The sequence below is a fragment of the Gymnogyps californianus genome, chromosome 2 (assembly GCF_018139145.2).
Source record: "Gymnogyps californianus isolate 813 chromosome 2, ASM1813914v2, whole genome shotgun sequence".
NCBI classification, from domain to species: domain Eukaryota; kingdom Metazoa; phylum Chordata; class Aves; order Accipitriformes; family Cathartidae; genus Gymnogyps; species Gymnogyps californianus.
In genome coordinates this window covers 23818105-23841927 of record NC_059472.1, presented here as the reverse complement: position 1 = coordinate 23841927, position 23823 = coordinate 23818105, and the positions used below count along the sequence as shown (strand labels likewise).

The following is a 23823-nucleotide window of genomic DNA, read 5'->3' as shown; positions in this document are numbered from 1 at the left end:
AACAACAAAAGGAGAGAGAAGCTATTTAAATGAAAAGTTAACTTTCACACAATAATCAGTGAATATAAACAGGTTCTTCCTATATTTAGGCTAGAAGTAAAAGTTTTTAAAATCTTGAGTATTAAGACTACAGTAAAGTTTTTTGCTGCTTCTATTATCATTAGAACAAAATTTTCTAACTTGTTCCTATATGGAATTTTATGTCTTTAGGAACAATACGTGTGACAACTGTTTGCAGGAGAAGGGGATTGGACTTAGTGTTTATCTAAAGAAAATGTTAGAATTTGGAAATTCACTTAATGTATAACCCTTCTACATAAGTTAGGTTTCTGTACACTGTGGAAGTTACATACATCATTCTTCTTCACATTTATTTTAAACTAACTTGGAAAAAAAAGGAGAATTCGGAAATAGAACTAGTCTTTAAGGCTTCTGCATTATTTTTTAAATACAATGGAATATTTGGTGCCAGATGCTTTCAGTGAATGGCATTGTAGTGTATTACCTTTTTGTTAAAGTGACAGTGCATGCCAAAATGTGGCTGCTGTTATGTATTTGAGTAATGATCTGTGTGGTTGCTGTTGTTGGCTATATGGTCAGTGCTCTAGGATAAATGGATGTAACTTGTTTTTCTCTATGCATTCTGAATTTCAACGTGCATGTGTACGTTTTCGATTGTCCCCTTTGAAGCACAGAACAATGAGAACATTGCAGTCTAAAAATCCATGAGGCGCACTCTCAGTGCTTGAACAAATCTGCATATTGCTTTTGAATTTCTCTTATGGCTACTAGAAATATGTGGTGGTGTTCTTAAGTTTCTTTGAAGTGAAAGCATTGTGTAAAATAAGCCTCTTCTGTATCTATAGTCTTGTCCATTATTGCCTCTTATCTAATTGGTGATACTGGACATCAGTCAGTATAATGCCGTTCTGAGGGCCATAACTGGATTTTAATCATGAGTTGTAATGCTTCCTATAAAATTTGGTTTGGAAGAAATGAAATAACAAGTCTATATATACAAAACACAAACAAGCACTGAGCTTTTGTTGCATGCTTTTGATGTCCTTATTTTAATATGTTTGTTGCAAGTTTATAATTTGTAAATTTTACCAGTAATAATAGAGGAAACTACTGAAACAGTTTGTAGTAAGAAGTTCTGCTGTCTGTGTACTGTATGGTATAATGTGCAGCACGTTTTCTTTAAAAGGTGATATGGCAAAGCCAATGCTGCTGATGTTTATATTAGTCAGGAATAGAATTCACATCTCTCTTTGAACTGAACTTGAGGCAAACTCTTTAGTTTTCTTGTGTGTGAAGTCTGCAAAATCCCGTTAGTTATTACAGGAAGTTGTACAATGTCTTGCTCAATAAAGAGCCTGTTTCAGTGCTCAGTCACCCTCACAGTAAAAACATTTTTCTTTATGTTCAGAGGGAACCTACTGTGTTTCAGTCTGTGCCCATTGCCTCTGGTCCTGTCACTGGGCACCAGTGAGAAGAGCCTGGCTCCATCTTCTTTGCACCTTCAGGTATTTTTATACATTGATGAGGTCTCCTGTGAGCCTTCTCTTCTCCAGGCTGAACAATCCCAGTTCTCTCAGCCTTTCCTCATATGGAAGGTGGTCTGGTCCCTTAATCATCTTCGTGGCCCTTTGCTGGACTCTCTCCAGTATGTCTGTGTCTCTCCTGTGCTGGGGAGTCCAGAAATAGACCCAGCACTGAGTAGAGAGGAAGGATCACCTCCCTTGACTTGCTGGCAATACTTTGTCTAGTGCAGCCCAGGATACCATTCACCTCCTTTGCAGCAAGGGCACTTTGCTGGCTATTGTTCAACCTGGTGTCCACCAGGACCTTTTCTGCAAAGCTGCTTTCCAGCTGGGCAGCCCCCAGCTTATACTGGCACATGGGGTTATTCGTCCCCAGGTGCTGGACTTTGCCCTTCTCACTGTTGAACTTCATGAGGTTCCTGTCAGCCCATTTCTCCAGCCTGTCCGGTCTCTCTGGATGGCAGCACAACCCTTTGGCATACCAGCCACTCCTCCCATTAATGAAGATATTGAACAGGATTGGACCCATTATTGACCCCTGGGGTACATTGCTACTTATTGGAGTCCAACTATATTTCGTGCCACTGATCACCACCCTCTGTGCCCAGCCATTCAGCCACTTTTCAGTCCACTTCACTGTCTACTTATCCAGCCCATACTTCATGAGCTTCTCCATGAAGATCTTATGGGAAACAGTGTCAAAGGCCTTACTGAAGTCAAGGTAGACAATATCCACTGCTCTCCCTTCCTCTAGCAAGCCAGTCATTTCATCATAAAATATTGTCAAATTGGTCGAGAATGACTTCCACTTGGTGAAACTATGCTGATTACTCCCAGTCACCTTCTTGTCCTTCATATGCCTGGAAGTAGTTTCCAGGATTAGTTGTTCCATCACCTTCCCAGGGACTGAGGTGAGGCTGACTGGCATGTAGTTCCCTGGGTCTTCCTTCTTGCCCTTTGTGAAGATAGAAGTGACATTTGCTTTCTTCCAGTCCTCAGGTGCCTCTCCCAATTGCCATGATTGTTCAAAGAACATCGAAAGTGACCTTGTGATGACATCTGCCAGCTCTCTCAGCACTCATGGGTGCATCCCATGAGGGCCCATGGATTTACATATGTCTAGTTTGCTTAAGTATTCCCTCACCTGATCCTCTTCCACTGAGGGTATGTCTTCCTTGCTGTATCCTTTCCCCCTGGTCTCTGGTAGCTGGGATTCAAGGCTGGTTTTGCTAGTAAAGACTGAGGTGAAGAAGGCATTCAGTACCTCAGCCTTTTCCAATAGGAAAAGAAGCTCATGAGCTTCCTGACTTGATATCAATGTGTATTCCCATAGACAATGACATACTTTAACTGGCTCTTTTTTAGCTGTTTTGCCCTCCTGCTCCTTTCCTTTTCTAAACTTAAGTGAACACAAGAAGTTAGTTAAGATTAAGTAATACTTATACAATTTATAAACATTTTTCAAAAATTTTTTATCATATCTAACAGCTCTGAATAATGTACAAGTAGAAGAAAATACAGTTGTTTAGTGTCAGAAAAGGAAAAAAACCCCACGGATTGGTAACCGGGACAGGAAGAGGTAACGAAAAGCTATTTGTTATCATGAGAGTATTTTCACCTCATCATCAGCTGATGATCTTTCCAGATAATCAGTGTAGCACGTATTACATGCTGCTTTGTCTAGAAAAAGACACTATTGGTAGATCAGCTTTCCTGTTTGGAGCACTGTACTGTGTGTACAGCGTGCAGTAATCAACACCAGAAACTTTTGCACCTAATGGGTTAAAAAACAAAAAACCCAAAACACTCAAGACACGATATATATTAAAGTGTCAGCAATTGTTGGAATTGATTTTGTTAAGTTGTATTAGGTTTTTCTTTAATAATACTAAGCTAAAATAACTTGAGTCTTGGTGCAGAGCAAGGAATAAACTTTATAAATCAAAGTTCTGTAACTTAAATTTCAAAAATTATTTTCAAAATCCTCAGTTTTTGACTTGTAAGCTAGAGGCATCTTCGAGATGTTTTAATTTAGCACTTTCTGAACATCATGCCTCTTAAGATACTTACACGAAATTGTTAGTTTAAAAGAAAAAACGCAACAACCAGAACTTACTAGAATCATAGAATGGCTTGGGTTGGAAGGGACCTTAAAGATCATCTAGTTCCAACCCCCCTGCCATGACCAGGGATACCTTCCACTAGACCAGGTTGCTTAAAGCCCTATCCAACCTGGCTTAATGTATATGTTTAAAAAAAAAAAGCGAATTTGTCATGCCATCTTGTTAATAACCTATTATGTTATAGTTCTAATGGTTAATGGATTGATTCTCAACTTTTTAGTACTTAATATGGCAAGAAAAAATTAAAAAATATACTTTGTGATTTTGCTATCCTTTAGTTCAAAACCTGAAGAATAGGTGAAAAGCATTATGGAGAAAGTTACTCAGTGGCAAATTTTTTTTGTACTGACATTTGTTGTGTTATACCTATGAAATGGAAATACGAAGAAAGGCTTAAAGGTATCAGTATTTATAAAGAATATTGTATTGGACACATGGGTAAATTTTTTGAATGTAAATGTTTTGGTCTTCAGCTCTGCATTTTAAGAATTAATGCATTAAGAATGCATTAAAAATGTAATTATTCTGCTTTAGATACAGTCCGTGTGACTGCTCAAAGGAAAATTAGTATGAGCCAGATACGCTGCACTCCATCCATATGTTCCACATCAAAATCACATATTTTACATTATGTAGGTGTTAAAAATAATCACATTTTTGGTTCCCTGAACTTGTTAGACTTTTATGAAATATGTTTTTGTTACCACCATTTTTTTCAGTAACTGGTAACAATCCATGAAGTTGGAGCAGCAAATTCAAAAGACAACTTACCCTGCTTGATGATTGATGAACCTATGCTAGATTTTAAGCAGGGTTTAAACTGGCACAGAAGTTTGAGTTGATTTTTTTAAAATGTTCTTGTATGTGCCAGCCAAAATTGGTGTTCATTTTTTTTTAAATACTTTAGTCTGCATGGATTGTTTTTGTAAAGTGAGCTAGATGTGTAGCAGCAGTAGATGTGTTAGTGTAGTATGTGCACCAGTTGCTTACTTGCTGCTTTTTAACAGGTCTTTAACTCAGCATGTCTATAATATATGCTTAAACCCCTTGTGTTTCTTTGGTCTGAAAGCCCTGTTGAAAAGATATGCCCTTTAATGCTTTATGAAAGGTTAATTTGAACAGAATTTGGGAAAGATACTACTATAAAGAGTGACTTCTTGTATGTATGCTGTTTACTGCCTGTTAACATTGCCTCCCTATTAAAAAGCAAAACAAAGCTACATTTAGAGGCCTTGTTTCCAGTAATTTAATATTTTATTTTGACTATTTTTTTAAGATTTTTTCAGATATGACTTGTGGCAGCAAAGCCTTGTTTCTAGTAATTTTAAAATATTTTTTTAATATTTTATTTTGACTATTTTTTGAAGATTTTTTTCAGATGTGACTTGTTTTATTTTTGTAAACCAGTGGTGTTTTTCATATATTTACTCTCTTATAAAAGCCCATACTTAGCTTTGCACAGAAAAATATTTGAAGAGTTTGTTTTCCTTGGTAAAAAAGCCTTAGCTATACTTTGATATGAGACAGTCAGGTATGTGATACTTTTTGGAGTGAATATATAAATGAGTGCATGTAATCTTTTTTTTTTTCTCAAATGCACATTACTGTAAAGCCTTCATGGCTTGTCAATACTCTTCTTACATTACTTATTTCTGTGAGATAAAATGACTAATTTTAGTGAAGACTAAACTATCGAAAATGTCTACCTACACATATATGTAGATGTATAATATAAATGTGTATGGCTGCATATTTCTGTCATTTTCTTTGGCTGTTCTGTACACGTGTGTGTGTTGCTACCTAATTTAATGAGTATTCCAGTAACGGAGTAGATCTAAAACCAGCAGCACAGCGAGAACATCCTTAGTGGTATACAGGAACAACTAAGGAAAATACATTGCACCTCTTCCAAATTCATCATGCTTTAAAGCACTGGAATGTAATACACCTACATGATTCCAGAATCCAAATTTCTCCCTTTTTTTAATGAACATCTACACCACAGAAGATTGTGTATGCCACTTCAAAACCAAGAATTTTTCATCAGCTGGCTAGGTAGATTACAGAAATGGTCATCAGCAATTCAATTTAATCCATTTTTTTCCTTCAACTTGTTTCTCTGGTCATTTTCTCTTTTCTCTACCATTATCTTAGGAATTTTACTGTGTTACAAAATTCTTTCAGTGCTTTATGGAAAGTTCATTGTGAGCTGAGGATATTATCAACTCTTGATGGTATGCTTTGGGCAATTCTTCATTCAGAGGTCTGCACCAGAGGTGTCTCTGGAATGTTTGCCTAAGATGAAGTAATTATATCATCATGACTTGGTCGATAGACTCATGTAGAACAAGCAATTCCTCTAATTTGATCTGTCTTAGGATGACTTTTGGAATATTGCAGATCCTTGTGTCTTTAAGAGCCAAACACTTCTGATAATGAATGAATGACACAACGTAAGGGTAAGTTTCAGTACCCAAACTTAAGATTTTTCCATGTTGTAGCAAAGTTGGCTGTTGAGGGTAGAGCTGTGTTGCCCTTCTTTAGTTCTAGTTTTTCTCTTCTACCTTGATAAATAGCAGGAAAGGCTTTGATAAAACAAGCATGTTTCTATGGTAGACATAATTATCTTCTTGGTGAGCAAAGATTTCTCAAATTATAATAGGTTTTGATTTCTGATGTTGCTTGCAGGCCAAAAGCACTGTGTTTGTCTCTATCAGGATCTGTCACCTTGTGCTGGTTTTGGCTGGGATAGTTAATTTTCTTCATAGTAGCAGGTATGGGGCTATGTTTTGGATTTGTGCTGAAAACAGTGTCGATAATACAGGGATGTTTTTGTTATTGCTGAGCAGTGCTCACACAGAGTCAAGGCCTTTGCTGCTTCTCACACCACCCCACCAGCGAGTAGGCTGGGGGTGCACAAGAAGTTGGGAGGGGACACAGCCGGGACAGCTGACCCCAGCTGACCAAAGGGATATTCCATACCATATGAAGTCATGCTCAGCATATAAAGCTGGGGGAAGAAGGAGGAAGGGGGGGACACTCAAAGTTGTGGCATTTGTCTTCCCAAGTAACCATTACGCATGATGGAGCCCTGCTTTCCTGGAGATGGCTGAACACCTGCCTGCCGATGGGAAATGGTGAATGAATTCCTTGTTTTGCTTTGCTTGTGTGCAGCTTTTGCTTTACCTATTAAACTGTATCTCAACCCACGAGTTTTCTGACTCTTACCCTTCTGATTCTCTCCCCCATCCCACCACGGCGGGAGTGAGCAAGTGGCTGCGTGGTGCTTAGTTGCTGGCTGGGGTTAAACCACGACACACCTCTTACCCCAAGGAACACAATTAAGTTTCTGAAGGATGGAGGAATGAAGTTACTGCTTACTTAAGGAACTAAAGCTACATGGGACCTGAACCTTCTATCTTCTACTTTCAGAGGTCCCTTGAAACTACTGATAGAATGCTTTCATCAGTTGGTGAAAATGTGGGGGTTCTTGGCTGACATCAGTTCATCACATAAGTTTGGAAGGATTATAGCTAATCAGTGATTGGTCTTTTATCCCAGTAGAGCACTTTTCCGAGCATACCTGAAATTCCTACCTGAAGCAGTCACAGAATTTTGTTTGAATTAGCAAGTTCATCTGCCAGGAAAGAAGGTGCTTTTGTGAACCCCAGGAGTTAGGCATGCCTAATCTTTTTAATTAGGAATTAAAATTAATTCATGTAATTTCATTAATTAATTTTAATTGGGAACTAGGCCTAATGCCTAGTTTTGTTTGAACTCTCTGAAGCAATTTAGGTGTGTGTTTGTATTATTAATCTCAGAAATCAAAACAATGAAATGTAACTCTGTAGTCAAGCAGCGATTGTGATTTCATGGTATTAGAACTTGTTGCAAGGTGGGCAAGGTAGATCCTCCTTGCTGTTGGAGCTCATTCTGGCACAGCTTGGACAGTCTTGCAGCATAGGTAAATATTTTTCTCTGAGGCAGATAGTGATTGCATGACAGTGATCTTAGATGTTCACAAAACACCATGTCTTGAGTAGAACTGCCATCTGTCCCCATTCCAAAGACTTCATTAATTTTTCTTCCTGCTTGCAAGCTAGTCCACATGTACACAGCAGTCTGTGTGCACGCAGCATCCACCATATAGGATAGCTGGGTTTGGTATCATTTCAAAGATGGCAACCCTTGTCTGGGCTGAGGCTTCTGAATTCAATGTTTCACAAGCCAGTGCTTCATTTTTTTTGTTTAGTAATAATATTTAAGTTCCTATCTTGGAATATTCTTTTGCCTTTGGTTTCTTATCAGGGAGGTGACTGTATAGGCACCCCTCAAATGAAAGTTACTTGTCTGTTCAGTTGGTCAAGTTTCTTTCGAACGCATTTCTCATGTTCCCAGATCTGCCTGCATCCTCTTCAGCCTCACACTCATGGGAAGTTATAATTCAGAAATAAAATATTTAATTACCGAAAATTCCAAGTAAAATAAAATATTAATTTATTCTACCTGGGGCAAATTTCCACTAGCCCTCTTTACAGGATATTTTAGCTTCAGTTAGTTGGCATATGTCCACAGAAATCAGGAAATACTTGGGGCTTGGTATTTTTGGCAGGTTGTTTTTTAGCTGTTATTGTTCTGTGCCTTTCTCTGACTTTAGATCTTTATCATTTCCAAAGTCATGTTGACTGCACAGTATAAAGTAAAATAAAAAATATAATCTGTATCTGTTGATCCAGTTACATGCATAAATAGCATATATGTAAGTGTGGTTTGTGTACACATACTTAACATGGTGTGTAATGTGTTAGATTATTTGTGTCAATAAGATTTAAATTTGGAAAAGGATAGCTTTCCTGTAGTTTTTTAGCCACTGCTTAAAAAGTTAATTGTAATAATTATACTGGAAAAGTAGTAAATCTTGTTTTGAGTACCATGAATTATTATTAATCTAGTATTCAGTGTATAATAGCCACAAAACATTATTGCACTGATAAAACTGTGGTCAGTATTCTAGAACAGAATCTGATTTTGACTTTGTGTCAACAAAACAACCTCATATAAATGTTGCAGTAGTTCCATAACTTTATTAAATGTTCTTTATTTATCTTCTTTATAACACTACCAATTAGTAACCATAAAGCTTACATTCCAAGTAGGTGTGTTAAACTTTACTACATATTACTTTATAGCTAGCTTTTTAGATTCTTGTGATGAAATGCTTATGATAACACTTGCCTGCAATGTCTCCTTTCCCATCAGATTCATCTTCTCGTACAGCTGTGGGGCTCTTGTCATCTGCTATTTCCCAAGCCACGATTTCCTCATCAGTTTGTGGCTAAAACCCAAATCTTGATGATCCTTTTCCATCTAGTTCAATGTTGATCTTTCATCTTCTGCATTCTTTTAACCAGAAATCTTTTGCCAAAAACCTGACAAGATTGTACTGGGCGTCATCAACAGCAACATCAGGCTTGATTTCAGTGAGCAAAGATGAAACAGCTGTTTCATTGTCCAGATCAGCACTCAAACACTCAATATTTGGTCATAATTTTTTCCAGCTTTGTCTGGCTGTGATAGCCTTGATGTTTTTCACTATATGACTAGTGGTGTAAGTTGTTATATATTGCTGATCCATTTCTTCAGTGGTTCAGAAATAGATACTGCTTCTTCAGACAGTATTTCCATCCTGTTGTCTTTTGTACTGTCTTGTATTGTCTGTATTCATTCTTGAGAAACTCTTGCTTCACTTTGGCAAGTCAATGTTCTTGCAATGTTACATCCAGAATTGCCAGATCATGGCTCAACAGTTGCCGTCATGGGAAAGCTGCAGATGGCTTTGCCTAATGAAAGGTTGTGTCAGATAAACTGCTAAATTTTGAAAATAAGTGAGGTAAAGTGTCTGATGAAAGTTTACAAAACTTCAGAGACTCTCTCTGTATGCATGTGGGAAGTATTTCTGTGGTGTAAAACTTGTCTTTTCAAAGCTGATAGGTTTTTTTGTTGTTGTTATGACTAGAGGACACCAAAGTGGCATGTTACTATATTCCAGAATGACTTCTTAGTGCTTTTGGAGGCAAAGCTCATGACTGTATGTTCAGAGGGAGGAGGAGAGATGAGAGTTCTGTTTGTCATTGACATCAGTATTTTCCTATTAACTTTGCATACCACTGATATATATAAGTTGATTGTTTTCACTGGAGTAGGATTAAATAGTTGATTGTCTTTCTTATTTTAATTTACTTTTATAGTGGAAAATGGTGAAGGCGTTTGGAAGTCATCCTCCTTCAATTAAATGATTTTTCTGTTTGTTTTGGGGTTTTGTATGTGTGCACGTGTTGCACACTGCTTGATTCAGTGATCTGTTTTCTATTGGAGAAAATTTACAAGCACATTGCCCGCCTCACACGAATTTGTTTCCCACAGAGATTCCTAATGCAACGTGTGAGGTTTCTCATTACCCAGCTATATGGATTACATTTTCGCTCCAATACCAACAAAATTAAATTACACAAAAATTGATTAAGATGCATGTAATCCTAATGTCTGATCTTTAGAAAGAAACTTTTGTCATCTTTAAATGATAACCCTCTGGAAAATCAACGGTAGAAGTATTCTGCTTTTGTCAACTGGGATGCATCTACAATTTATGTAGCAGCTAACGCTACAGCAAAATGTTACAGCCAACTGTACAGCAAAATTGAGGATCCAACTTTTTTAATGATTTTGTCTTTTTTAGCTCGCATTAATAAAAAAAGTAACAACAAAGCCAATAGACTGTATTCATCTGTGGACCTCCAGTTCCAGAACCCATGTGGATTAATACATGTCAGTCTTTTCTAATCTTAAAATAAGGATGCAGTCCTTCAAACTATATTTTAATGCCTTCAGTTTTGTTTAAGTGTCATATTTTGAGCAGTTTTTCATTTATTGATATGCTTGAAAGAAAAAACAATTCAAAATCAGTAGTGGTCAGAATTTAATTTTATATTTAAAATGTGAGGAACAAATATAATAATGTATAAATAACAATGTATCTTTTCTTTTTGAAGTTTAATGGAGGTTGATAAATTTCTTTGCAAAACTTTGGGATCTTCATATCTGGCTAAAATTTTCCAGTTTCCATTAAACATTTAGATAATTATTTTGCTTTGGTGATTATCCAGGTTTATTCAGGTGCATTTTGATTGGCTTACAAGCATGGTATTTTAAGTTAATAAATTATATTTCACTTTTTTGTTATCGTAGAACTTCAGATTAACAGGAGTAAAATAAAGAATTACAAATGCAAGTCTGAAATGTAGTGTTTCATAATTTGTTTTCAAAATATATGTGCTCCAATCATTGTTTCAAGTTGTCTTCTTTACATTTCAAAGTATGTAGTTTAAGACATGCTTCTCATGACAATGTCATAATTGAATAGTAATGTTTTCTGTTTTTGAGTGGTTCACAAGGCACTTCTTTTTCTAGCAGTCTGTAGGAACTGTTCCACTTGGTGTGTCAGTAACTCGAAAAAAAGAGGATGAAGCATCAGTTGGAAGTGCACCTTTGGCAAGGCAGCAATCAAATCAAGCCTCTGAGTATGCCAGCAGTCCTGTCAAAACAAAAACAGTAACAGGTATGATTACTTAATTGAAACTAGCCGTTCTGCCTTTGCAACCTCCCTCAATAACATGCGTCCACAATTGAACAGCATCAACTGTGCAAATACTGTGCAACAACTTTCAGTTTCAAATAAATGTTCTCCCAGAAAAGTACAACTTTTTAAATTAAAAGTAATCAAACTTGCAATTTTGAAATACATTTTTAATTTTCTTCTCATTTTCATTTAGGTACTATCTTTGGGGCCCTGATAGTTTCATGTAACACATTTTCTAAAACGAGATAAAGGAGATGTGCTTTCAATAGCATATCTGCTATTTGCCTTAATATTTAATATTTTAGTCCATAGTTTTATCACACTTTTTACACTGTGATTAATCTCTTTGATTTCAGTCAGTCCATTCACATTGCTTAAAGTCTAGCATGTATGGAAGTCAAGATTTGTGCATAAACAGTTGAAATTGACTGTTTTCAAAATCACTCTCCTATAGAAATGCATTTGTTGGCACTTCTGTTTCTGGAGTTCAAGAAATTATTAAATTTAGGAATATTTTCTGGCCACTTAAGAGTACTAAAGTTAAACTTTGTTGTCACTAATCAAGATGATATGGTTTTCTGGGATTTTCTAGGCTATTTATTCATGTAGTACTGTCTGTAAGTAGTAAAGTAGGAGATCATCCAAAAAAAGTGACTATCCAGCTGAGACTTTTAGTAATCCTTCTGAAATACACTGAACAAATCATCTTTTCCTTTGCATTGATGTTTATTTCCAGATAATCATGAAATACTTCAAGATGTTGTCTGGTGAAACTGAGATTACAATCTTGTCTGATAGTGGTAGAGTTAATTGTTATTTTGAGATTAAAAAGGACTGAAACCAAAAACTCTGTTTGCTGAATATTATGTGGGTTGCCATGTTATCATTGGTAGTAAAATAATAGATTCATTTCCAGGACGTCTTTCTATTTCATTTATGACTACCCTTTATTTTTACCATTTATCCTTTTTTTTTTACCATTCATTTATGAATTTCCTTTGGTTTTGCCTGTAATGAAATGACAATACTAAGTATATTCTTCTTTTAACTGTATTTATCATCTGTTCTGCTATACCAACATCATAAATGATATGATTTGTTTCTTCTTGAGGTTAATTCTACCTGTGCCTGTCAACAAAGCACAAAGGTGTAAGTCACTAGAGAAACTTTTGTAATTTTGAATATTTGACATTCAAAACCAGCTATTTGCATGAACAGATGCTAGATGAGTTTGTGTTAATTAGCAGTTTATAGAAGTATGCATGTAGTTTGCAGAAGTAGCTTTGTACTTGGGTTTTGAAAATTAGTGTGCCAATCTGGTACGTGCTCAGCTTGGTAGCCAGTTTTGATCTTCAGCCTTTGTTATTCTTCACCTTGGGTATTATCTTTTCTGCAGTAATGATCACACCAGAATAGTCTACTAAAAGAAAATGTTATTGTTCAAAATCTAGAAATGCCACGAATGTCAGTTTTGCTTTTGTTTTGGGTTTTGTGTGTGTGAGTGCAGAAATGATAAAACAAAATGATAAATCAAAATGATAAATTATAAATAACATCCTAAAAGCAAAAGAAGGATTTCTGTGCATCTAAAGTTCTTCCACTTTTTAATTTGAAGTCAATATCAAGATGTGTTTTCAATTACTTAGTACAACACACGTTGCTGCAAAAATGAAAAGTTCAGGTTTAGGTTTCATTTATGTTAGCTACCTCTTACTTTACTCATTCAGTTTATCAAATAAGTTTAGCCTAAATGTTGGGTTTCTTTGTCATTAAGCAGACATTTGGCTTCTCTATAAAACAATTTTGTGGCATAGAGTTTGATACTAATAAATGAAAGGTAATAGTACTAATTCTCTCAAGAGATAACATTGACTAAGCATTTTCTTTTTTTTAATTAGAAGCAGTCTTTTAAATAAGAGATTACTAAATTTGGTTTCATTAATTCTCAAGTGTTAAATTTGTTGAAAAATTACTATTTTTTTTTTAAGTGAAGCTACATACATATAGCAGAGGGTCTATTTTGTTTGTTTTTAAGATGTAGTGTGCTTGACACTGCTGGTTTGAAGGCTAGCCTGTGTTTTAAAATGTCTACCTATTTGTTATACTCTGGAGATAAAATGCCAGGTGTAATATACCTGAAGTATTTGAGATTTACGTGCAAAAATGAGGAATAAAAATACAAAATGAATGCCAAAGAGCAAGAGCCGTGTATACTAATGAAATTATTTAAAGGGATGATATCTGTCTGCTTCAGTAGACCACACAGATTTCCCTTAATTAAAGAAAGAGAGGAGAGCCATGTCACACCGCAGTGCCATGCAGGCTTGCTCTCTGTATAGCCTCCTGAAACTTCATGCAATGTTAGAAGCTTTTCCTGTAGAGTTCGTCTTGTGCCCTGTTTGTCAGAATTGGCTTTGCACTGGAAGATTCAGGGGACAGTAAAAACTAACAGCTATGTTGTGTCACAAAAAAAAGTCTCTGCTTTGATTACAAAGCCACCAGTTACAGTGGCTAGAAAAGGTTGGATGGATGGAAGTGTGATAGGTGAGATCTCATTCTCAGAGAAGTTTCAGTGGATCCTTTCTTTCACAGTTCATTTCTTTACAGGTGTATAAATGTGCTGGAATATGGTGAATGAGTGCCTAGTTATTAAACTAAAAATAGAGTGCCTGTGATTCTTATTCTTTCTAATTTTCTGGGTCCCTTGCTCCCACAATTTTTCACTTTACTTCCTTTCTTTTAATTTCACCTACTTTCTGCCTGAGTTTTCTTTCAGTATTTGTCTCGCCTTTTTAAACCAGGAATACCACACTGATTATAGGTCTAGGATGTATAATGCTACCTATGCTACAAAAACATTCTAGGTAAAAGGGGCAACAATCTTTGTAAGCCTCGTATTTCTTTATCATCAACGCTCTAGCTACAGATGCCTTAAGTTGTCAGAAAACTGAGATTCCTGCATTGATGAAACTGAGATTCCTACATTGATAGCAAGCACATATGCATAGTCTTTGCAGATTGAAAGAGATTGTATCTTAAAATCATGCTATTCAGGTAGTGATTTGAATTTATCCTTTCCAAGTCCAGCATGATCTCAGCAGTCACTCCCTTGAGAACTGCTAGAAACCAACTCTATGTATTAAATGAAAGCAGTTTGTAATCACAGCTGTAAAATGATTTAAAACATTGATCTTGAGTTCAGTTTATTAGTTAATGGCTGCTGAGACTTTGCCAAAAATGAAGCATGGGAAAAGAGCAAACCTACTCTTTATATGGTATCTGTCTGTGAAAATCCAAGGTTTCAGTTCTTAAGTCTCAAATTGTGGTTATTTACAAATCTCCTTAACCACAGAGGCTTCCAGAACAGAGTAAAAATAGAATATATGGTTTAAATTTTTTATGATGTGGCTGTGAACAAACAAGGTGATAAAGAAGGAATATTTTTAAAAAAGTAGTAAGTATTTACCTCAGTTCCTCCATCCACCCACTTCTTCTCCCATTATCAGTAATTCAGCAGTTCCCTGCTAGTTCAGTGAAAAGTGATTTGCAGACCTGTAGCTATACATAGAAGTATAGCTCTTATGTCTAGATAGTGGCAAAATGATTTCTATATGTGTGTATAAATATGTAATATATATATAGCATATGTAGCATACCTATACAGGAAGATATGATGTGTTGAAGTAGATGGATAGGGCAGTCTTTGAAAGCTGTCCTGTGCACGCTATTGAGTAATGATTAAAGCCAAAGTGTCTGTTTTCACATATTCAAGATGGGTGTTCATTCATTACTAAAATAACTTGTAGATTTCATTCATATTAAGTTATTAAATGATTATAATTATTTTCACTTTGAAAAATATAATAACATTTTCCATGCTTTAAGATGAAATTGGGGGTTTGGGGGTTTTTTACTGCCTCCTATTGAGGTCTTTTTGTAGCCATTACACTGAAATTTAATTTCACCAACATCTACCATGACATCCAACACTTAGCAGTGCTTGGAAGTAACCATGATATCCCAGACACAAATTTGATACTGTCTTGTGAGGTGTAACCCAGTGACTATGGCATCTAATTTTTCAGTAACTGTAGAAAGTAGCCTCACACATGCCCTTTAGTATGAGGAATGCTTTTAATGAAAGAAGCTACTTTAGAGAGGCTGAATAGGTTATTAATTTTTTTTTCTCACTCAGAATCCTGAAAGTTGACTTTTCTTATAGCCACAGGATAGGTAGGTAAGTGGAATTTAATGTATCATCTAAGAAGTCACAAACCTTTCAGCTGGAGTAGGCCCCATAGCCTCTTACAAAGCCACCTAAAAACTAAATGCCCTGTCCCATAAGTGAAAGTACACTTTTCACATAAAATGTTGCTGATCCCTGTTATGCAACAGCCAGGTATTTGGTCATGATACAGGGGGTGACTGCATTTCAGCCATGTCGTGAGTGTACATCAGGGCATATGACAGCGGGCAAGTGGTTTTCATCACTAGGTCTAGTGCCTGTGACCAGAGATGGCTCCATTTTGTTGTCTGGTGCACAGATTGCAAGGGCATTTGCAAAAGAGAACTAAAAAGTGGTGGGTTTTGGACAGCTTTTTTCCATAGGCCAGGGTGATCAGGTCCACAGGTCAGAGAGCGCACTGGTCATTTAATTCCACTACAATTTCAGTATTACCATGGAGTATCAGTCCCAAGTTCAAAGCTGAGAAGAGATTCCAGCATTGTTTCATTCTGCAGGAAGTGTATATGTGGTATGTAAGAGTGTGTGCATATGGAGAGAAAAGATAGGACATGAAATCATTCCAGTTTGGAAAAATCTCTTACTTGTGCTTCTGAAACATTGGTATTTTGTTCTGTGGAACTATTGTTCTTACAGAGAAATAATTAAAGAGTTTTAAAGTTTCATAAGTGCTAAGTTACATCGAGTCTACTATTCATTTGTATTTCAAGCAGATGAAGGATGGTGTCACAACAAGAAAGTTCAAAACTCTGTCTTAGATGGCCTTTATATTCTCTGTCCTGTATAAATTGTCTGATTTCTAATAAGGACAGAGCTCCTGTTGCCAATTTCTGCCTTCTTTACCCTGCTTATTTTCCCAGAGCTTGTAGAAACATAGTATCTCTGAGATATTTATCCTGTCAAAATTGATTTATATTGACGAGCAAATGCAAAAGGAATTAGAGGACAAGCAAATGAGTTGTATGCATATGCATGGAGTACAGGATTGCATAAGCCTTCTTTCTATAGGAAACCAGGCAAAGAAAGATCCCCACCTTTCCTTTCAATCACTTTCTAACATTTGATAGTGTAGATATAACAACACACTTATAAGTTGGTCATTAGATACTTACTATAACTGGAACTTCTTGGTTGTTATGGGAAGTGTTAGTAATTCGATTTTGAAAGCTTTACTCAAGTAATTCTTAAAATTCCTTCAAAGTATACACATGAAATATTTCTGAACCACTATTAAATACTTCTCCATAAAAGTGGAGAAGAGAGGGAGCTTTAAATGTAGACATGTCTCTATTTTATTTAAACCAACTGATGCTGTGTTACTGTTTTTATTTGAAGTTTCATTTTAAGTTAATGAACTTTCTATTGAGTACAGTGTGGCAGAGTATGACCTGTACTTCGCAAAACTGGATGCAGTTAGATTTTTTGTTTGTTTGTTTTCCTAAAGTACAACTAGAATGCTGAACTAGATTCCTGCTAAAATGAGCTGTTGGAATGCAAAAAACTGGCAAATGTGAGAGAAGTCTGGCTGGTGAGAAATCAATGGATTATTTGAAGTATTTCAATTAGTAGGTCACTATTTCTGCTCAATGAACTGAATGATTATCGTTTATTCATGCCTGCTATGAAATGTATGACCGATGATTTATTTGGGAAGATGAATGAAATTAAACAGATAGTAAATAGGCAAAGTAAAATATAGGAATTTAAATCTGATGCACATTTACCTAGGGTGCCTGAAAATACTAGGATTTTTATATTTTTATACATGGGGTTTAGTTCTTGGAAGGATTATTTAAAAGGAAGGTCTCCAGGCACAGATGATTTACAGTAACTTTTAAATGAATGGACAGTCACATACCTGTATTGAAAATTAATTATTGTGAGTTTTCATAGCTAGTAAAGTGTTTGACTTTTGTGTTATAGTGGCATGATTTCTTCAGTTCAGTGTGTGGATTTCAAAAACATTAGTACCACAAAGCCAATGTAGTATATCAAACATGCTTTCTCTATGGAGAAATTCAAAGTTGAGAGAGAAAGAATGGGTGTTTAGTCTTTTAAATATAATCTAAAAATAAGGAACTTCCAGTGTATTTTTAAAAAGGCAGAAAACTAGGCAGAATTCCTCCTGCATTTACCAGAAAAGTTCTTGCAAATCCGAAGGCTGAAATTCTTACGTCATAATGTAAAATTTATTTGGAATGGTAAGCGATACTAAGATAAATTCAGGCATAGACTTTAGATATGAACACACATATGACACATTTTTGTAATTACTAATATAGTAGCTCAGTTTTGCCTGTGAACGGCTGTTATTGATTTGTATGAAATTGTCAGTTCTTTTTTATTTTTGTTCCCAGAATTAAATAGGTATTTTTTACCAGAAATAGTGCAGCAATCGTTAAGAATTTGGTGGGAGAAAATGCTGACCATGGCCATTCCCTGGCCCACCCCCACTTTCACACAGAAAGATCCTTTCTGCTTGCACAACAATGTTAGTATCACATTTGTCTTTGTTTACTGACAGATGTTTACTCTAGAAAAAGGCATGTTGGGTAAAAAGTCAAAAGCCTCTGTATTTTAACACTTATTCTGCTGCTAACTCATTGAATGACCATTCTAATTTAGTCACTACACCTCTCTGCTGCTGTTTCCCTGGGTATAAAGGACTTGCTCTGGCTAGTTTTTAGGGACTGTGTGGCTCAATTATCATCTTGATTGATAAAAGTAATGTATTATCTGCACTGCTAATAAAGTAGAAGGCAAAAATGCTCAAAGCTCAGTAAAGAAATTATTTATGCAAAGACTATTCAGTATGTGGGCAAATATATTGCATATTTTTATAAGCTTAAAAGGACTTCCTGCTGTTATTTAAGTTAGTTAAGTACTGCTTTTATTCTCAAGCATCCTGATGAAGAGTGCAAGCTTTTTTACCTACAGATCATCATAGTCTATCCTTAGGAAAAAAATCTCAATTACATGAATAATTCAAGTATCAGTCATCCAGGAATGGGGGTATAGGGAATAACTTCTCTTATGATACTGCAAAAATAAAATGTGAATATTTCTGAAATACTTCTGATGGATGTTGATGGTTCAGAAAATACTGGTAAATACAGCTTTGAGCTTCACCTAATGGTTTCAATGAGCCTGCTACTTAGATTAGCTTTTTATTTTTAAATTGATTTGTGGGAAAAAATAGTACATTAAGATAGGAAGTATTTTTAACAAGATATTCCTCTTATGTGTAGAAACCAAAAACTGCTGGCTTACAGAAAAGAGCAAGTAAGTTTTAAGTAGGTGGTGGGTTGTTTGTTGGGGTTTGGGGTTTTTTTGGGGGGGTGGTGGTGGTGTAGTTTTTGTTTTGTTTTACGTATGAAGAAACCAATTAATCTTCTGCCAAAAAAATCTGTAGGCCATTTAGATTTTTTCAGAGTTGTTTGAAGTTAGAATTTTCTCCTCCACTGCATTTTAATCTCATTTCTAATCCGTTAGACCCCTTGATCAGTTCCTTAATGGCTTGCATTAGTCACAAACACCTTGGTATTTTTGTTTTTATTTCTGATAAAACGCCATATTTAATGCATGAAAATGTGAATAGATATTAAGAAATCTCAATGAGTTCTTTGACACTATGGAGACTACTTCTAATTTTAGCAGAGGAAAAATCTTTCCAGAAAGAGCCATGTAGTAACAGTATGCTTTCCTTTGATTTCTTTCTTCTTTTAAATACTATTAATGTTCATGTGTTTTGCTGTCATGGCCTCTTAGTAACTATGATTAGTTTGCAATAGGATTTTTCTCAGCTTAACTCAGTTCTGATGTGTGAGAAGCTATATGACAGGTGATGTGATGTGGGAAGGAAGGTTTGCCCAGCTTGTTGAGGTCATATGACAGACGCATTTTGAGTATGGTCATACGATGGGATGGTGGAGAGACTATCCTACTGCAGGCTGCTGCATGAGTGTCTGTCTATGAACCTTGTCTTTCAGTAGGAGCTCTCTGAGCTTTTGGGGATCACTGAAAGTACGGGTTTGCCTGCAGCAGGATAACCTTTTCCAACCAGAAAGAAGCTGCTGCCCTCTTAATGCGTGAGGTATCTGAGGCACACAGTGGGCCAGGAGAAATGAGTCGTCTTGTGCCGGAGGGATGAGACACGATAGATCTGTACCACATACAAATTAGGAATAAGGTATTAGCATTGTATTTTACCTCCCTTTAGTTCAATTGCTAGCTGTAAGGAGAGAGGAGGAACTGAAAGCATGAGGCCAGTGGTGAGTACAGATTATCAGTAGCCCTCAACCGAGTAGTGGAAAATCTCTGATCTGTGGTCTTTCCCACTTTATTTGAGGAAATGTCCATTTGCACCAAATCTTCTCACTTCAGAAGTTTTATTTTCCCTTTTGTGTTCCTTAGGTCACTGAATATTAGTAGCACAGAATAGCACCATTTTCTCCAAAGATCTTTTTATTTTTAAAACTTTTAAGTATTTTATGGATCAGACTTCTAAAGCAACCAGTTCCCAGTAGGCTAAAAAACACAAAGAAGGAGGCCTATGTCTATATAAGAAAGACATCTGTATCTAGAATTTACACCTATAAGTCTTGCTTAGTGGCGTCTCCTACAAAGAAAGTACCTTTATGATTTTGCAGGATTGCCACTTGGAACTCCCTCTATACTTTAACCATAAATTGTGAAATGAATTATGAAAACTGCTGCTTCTGGTAGCTCAGTCCTGATTGATCTGATCAGTCCTTTTTAAAAAGTCTGTTCATTACCAGTGTGTGTTCTGAAATTGATAGTGACTGTGGCAGCCTCTGAGTGATTGATAGTTGATTGAAATAGTTGTGGTGTATATTTTCACAAAAATACCAATTACACAATAGGGGACTAGAAGATGAGAGTAGGAACATTTTATGTTCCTGTACACTGGTTTTCTTAAAAATTTGACTTGTACAACCTGAAGCAACCCCCCCTCCCTTTTTTTTTCTTCATCAGTTTGTGTTTCATACAAATCGTATTTTCTATCTAGCTATTGCTGACTGGCTCCTGGCTTCAACACTAAACTGATTACAGTGCCAGGAAACGTTCCTAGGTTTTCAGTTCAGTAGTAGCCGAGTAGCATAATTATTTTAGGAGATTAACCTTCATACTGAGACAGATGGAGCTGATCCAGTCTACATGTCTACTATAGAGGACTAGCCAAACACACACGATAGCCACACCAGCCTACTACAGTCTCTTAGCAACTGTCATCTACTGACGACCTTGCCTGATGGGGAATTAAGATCTTGTTCTGTCCCAGCATCCCTTCAGACAAAACTCTGGGACTTGGCAGTACAGGAAAAAAATGAACAGAGGACTTCTTTCTTCTTTTCTCTTCAGGAGTTCGTTTTGTGCTTGTTTCTTCTTTCCACTCTGAAATACCTCTTATTACTTCTCTATATTCCATAATTTCTGGTTGAATGGTTCCTTATCTGTTTGTTGGGTTTCGAGGCTTTCTTTTTTTTTGTTTTTTTGGTTGAGTATGGGGTATTACAGTGAAGCTGTTGTCTATCATGGATATTCCTGGAATTTCAATCAGCTTTGCAGGTTTGAATTGCACATATATGGAGAGAAACAAGTGGTGCTTCGGCCAGCTAATTTTATTTTTAAGTCACAGGTAGTTGTTTCTGGCATTAGAAAGTTGATTCCCCTAATTGAGAGAGAATTAGCAGAGTGTGTGTTTCCCAGGCAACAAAACATGGCAGACTGGAACAAAACCTAGCTTTAGATCCCACTCATGAGGAATGCACTTGTTCAGTGATGTAGGATGTTGATATTCCCTGCTGACTGGGCTGTAGAATATATAGTTTTACGTTCTATTTATCTGTTCATCCTGACCTGAAGCATTCCTGCTTATGAGATTTCCAGAGTCTCACAGTGACTTTCTATACTGTTCTCAGCCTTACCCACACTTGTCTTCTGGAGTTCTACACTCCAGTAACTCTTTTGTTTAAAATTTCTTGATAATCAAGCTGTTCTAATTCTTACCTTGTAATATGTGTAGTGTAGGGCCTGACTACACAGAGAAGGTGGTGTGAACTGAGGTAGGGTAAGAAGTTAAAGCAGAACAGCTATTCCTCACTGAATGTCTTTGTTTTAGCTTAATCCATTCATAATGTGGATGGAATACTCACTGCATAGCATAAAAGTGTCCACATGAGAAAATATTATGAAATAGCTACTCCACGCTGCTTCTCCATATGAACAATTTACTTGTTTGTCTCTCCAGCACAGCTGACAACAAACAATCCTGAAATGTCACGCTTTTTACATTCTCATGATCCGATTTTCATTCTTTATCATTCTAATAGATCCATAATTGGAGCCAGGAATATCTGAGAGGACTAATTATACTGCAGCCATAAAAATTCTCTTTCACTCTTTTGACCACTTCTCTTTTTGAATCTTTTGATTCCCCATCAGTTTAATAAAGTTAATGCTTCTCTTTCTTTTCAAATCATTAAAAATACTATGTGTTGAAGGAATTTGTCTAGAATATTAATCAACTCCGATCTTTTCTAGCCTTGATGGGAAAAATGTCACAAATTAATTCCTCAAGTGGCATTAACATTGCACGCTCTTGGCAGAAATTCACCTCTCAGATGTTTCATTTTTAAATCTTTGCATGTTTCCTTGCATGATCAAAACTGACTGAAGACCTAGTGATGCATATCAAGGGGCATATACTTTTGCTCACCTGAGTTCAGTTGATAGCATAATTTTGTTTTAAGAATTTGTCTGTAGTTTGTATGCCACAGATTTCTCCTAGCTGTGTAATTGGGAGACATAAATTGTCACACTTGTGCTGATTTCAATTTAGTTTAAAATGAAGTCATGAAGACTTCATAATTTATTCCTGCAGTTTTGTCAGCTGAACAACATGTAGGCCAAAACTGGAAATGTTAAAGAAGCTGACAATAATTTGGTGGGTATCCCAAAACATAAGGAGGAGGATATTCTGTAAGAGATGACAGGAGGAACTATGTACCACTCATACAGTCTTTAATGAATTTGTAGTTACTACTTGATCTCCTCACTAGTCCTGTTTTGAAGTTCTACTACGCTCATATTCAATTAAATGCTTCTGTTATCTAAAATGTTTTCATATTCTTGTTATTAAATAACTAAGAATTTAAGGAAATTTCTCTTTTTACTAGAAAACATCGACTTTTGCTGAAATATTTCATACTTCAATACCTTTAAGCTTGACAAAGTAAGAAAATGGTTTAATTTTTATGCCTATTTTTGGAAGCGTACTCAAGTTTTTAAGTGAATTTTTTAAAGAAAACAAATCAAAGGCTGTAATTTAATATGGGCTGTCTTTCATTTCTTACAACGAGTTTAGAAAACTAAAACCATTTTTAGATTACACCAGCAGCAATATATGTGAAAACCTCTTGGACTGCGATTCCATCGCCAAATAGGTTATCACACTTTGAAAACTGTCTTAATTTGCTTAGGTCAAGCATTCTTCATAATATTTTCTTAGCAGTTTACATTAAAAAAGTTTAAGCATTTCATTTCATTGCATTTCTTACCAGGCTTAACTGATACAGTTGTATTGCCAAGTTTAAAACTAGTAATAGACACACTATTATTACGTCCATAGTGAGATACGTAGTGAGAGAAAATATCTTTTAAAATTTAAAGTAATCTTTTTCTTTGCTACCAGTAAGTATATTAATTATATATTCTTTGTGTAACTGAGTTTTGTTGTTTGTATTAGAATCTCGTCCTTTGTCACTTCCTGTGAAAACCATGCTGAACTCATCTGAAAGCTGCAGAAGTCCTGAAGAAAGAATGAAGGAATTTATTGGAATAGTGTGGAATGCAGTTAAGTGCCTTACACTTCAGGTAAGATGAAAAGGAAGTGAAAAAAACCTATGTCTTTCCAAACTTTATGATACTTTTTATGCATCCTCGTGCTTTTTATTGGAGGGTTTTTAAAGGAGCTCCCAAGTTTTATTGTCTTATTTCAGTAGTTTCAAAGTCTTAGAGAATGAAAAATAAAATATAGATTTTGGGTAGATTAAGCAAAGAATGCTTTGGTTTTAGAATATTAGTTTTTGAAATACTTTTTTATATCTAAGGGGAAGATCCTTAAAAAAATTATATGAAGAAAAAGTGCTTGTCACACTTTTCTGTATTATAAACATAGCTATACACCTTTTTATCCATAGTTTGATTTGCAGAATACCTTCCTTTCTAAAAATATTTGAGGAAGGTGTGTATGAT

At 35.9% G+C, this 23823-nt stretch overlaps 1 protein-coding gene across 1 annotated transcript in view; it reads left to right on the top strand.

Moving 5' to 3' along the window:
• VPS13B (vacuolar protein sorting 13 homolog B) overlaps positions 1-23823 on the top strand; it is a 484683-nt gene that overhangs the window by 218718 nt on the left and 242142 nt on the right. Inside the window, exons 21-22 of the mRNA XM_050892705.1 lie at positions 11135-11282; positions 23315-23442. Of these exons, the coding sequence (XP_050748662.1) occupies positions 11135-11282; positions 23315-23442 (276 nt within the window). The remainder of the gene's footprint in view (positions 1-11134; positions 11283-23314; positions 23443-23823) is intronic.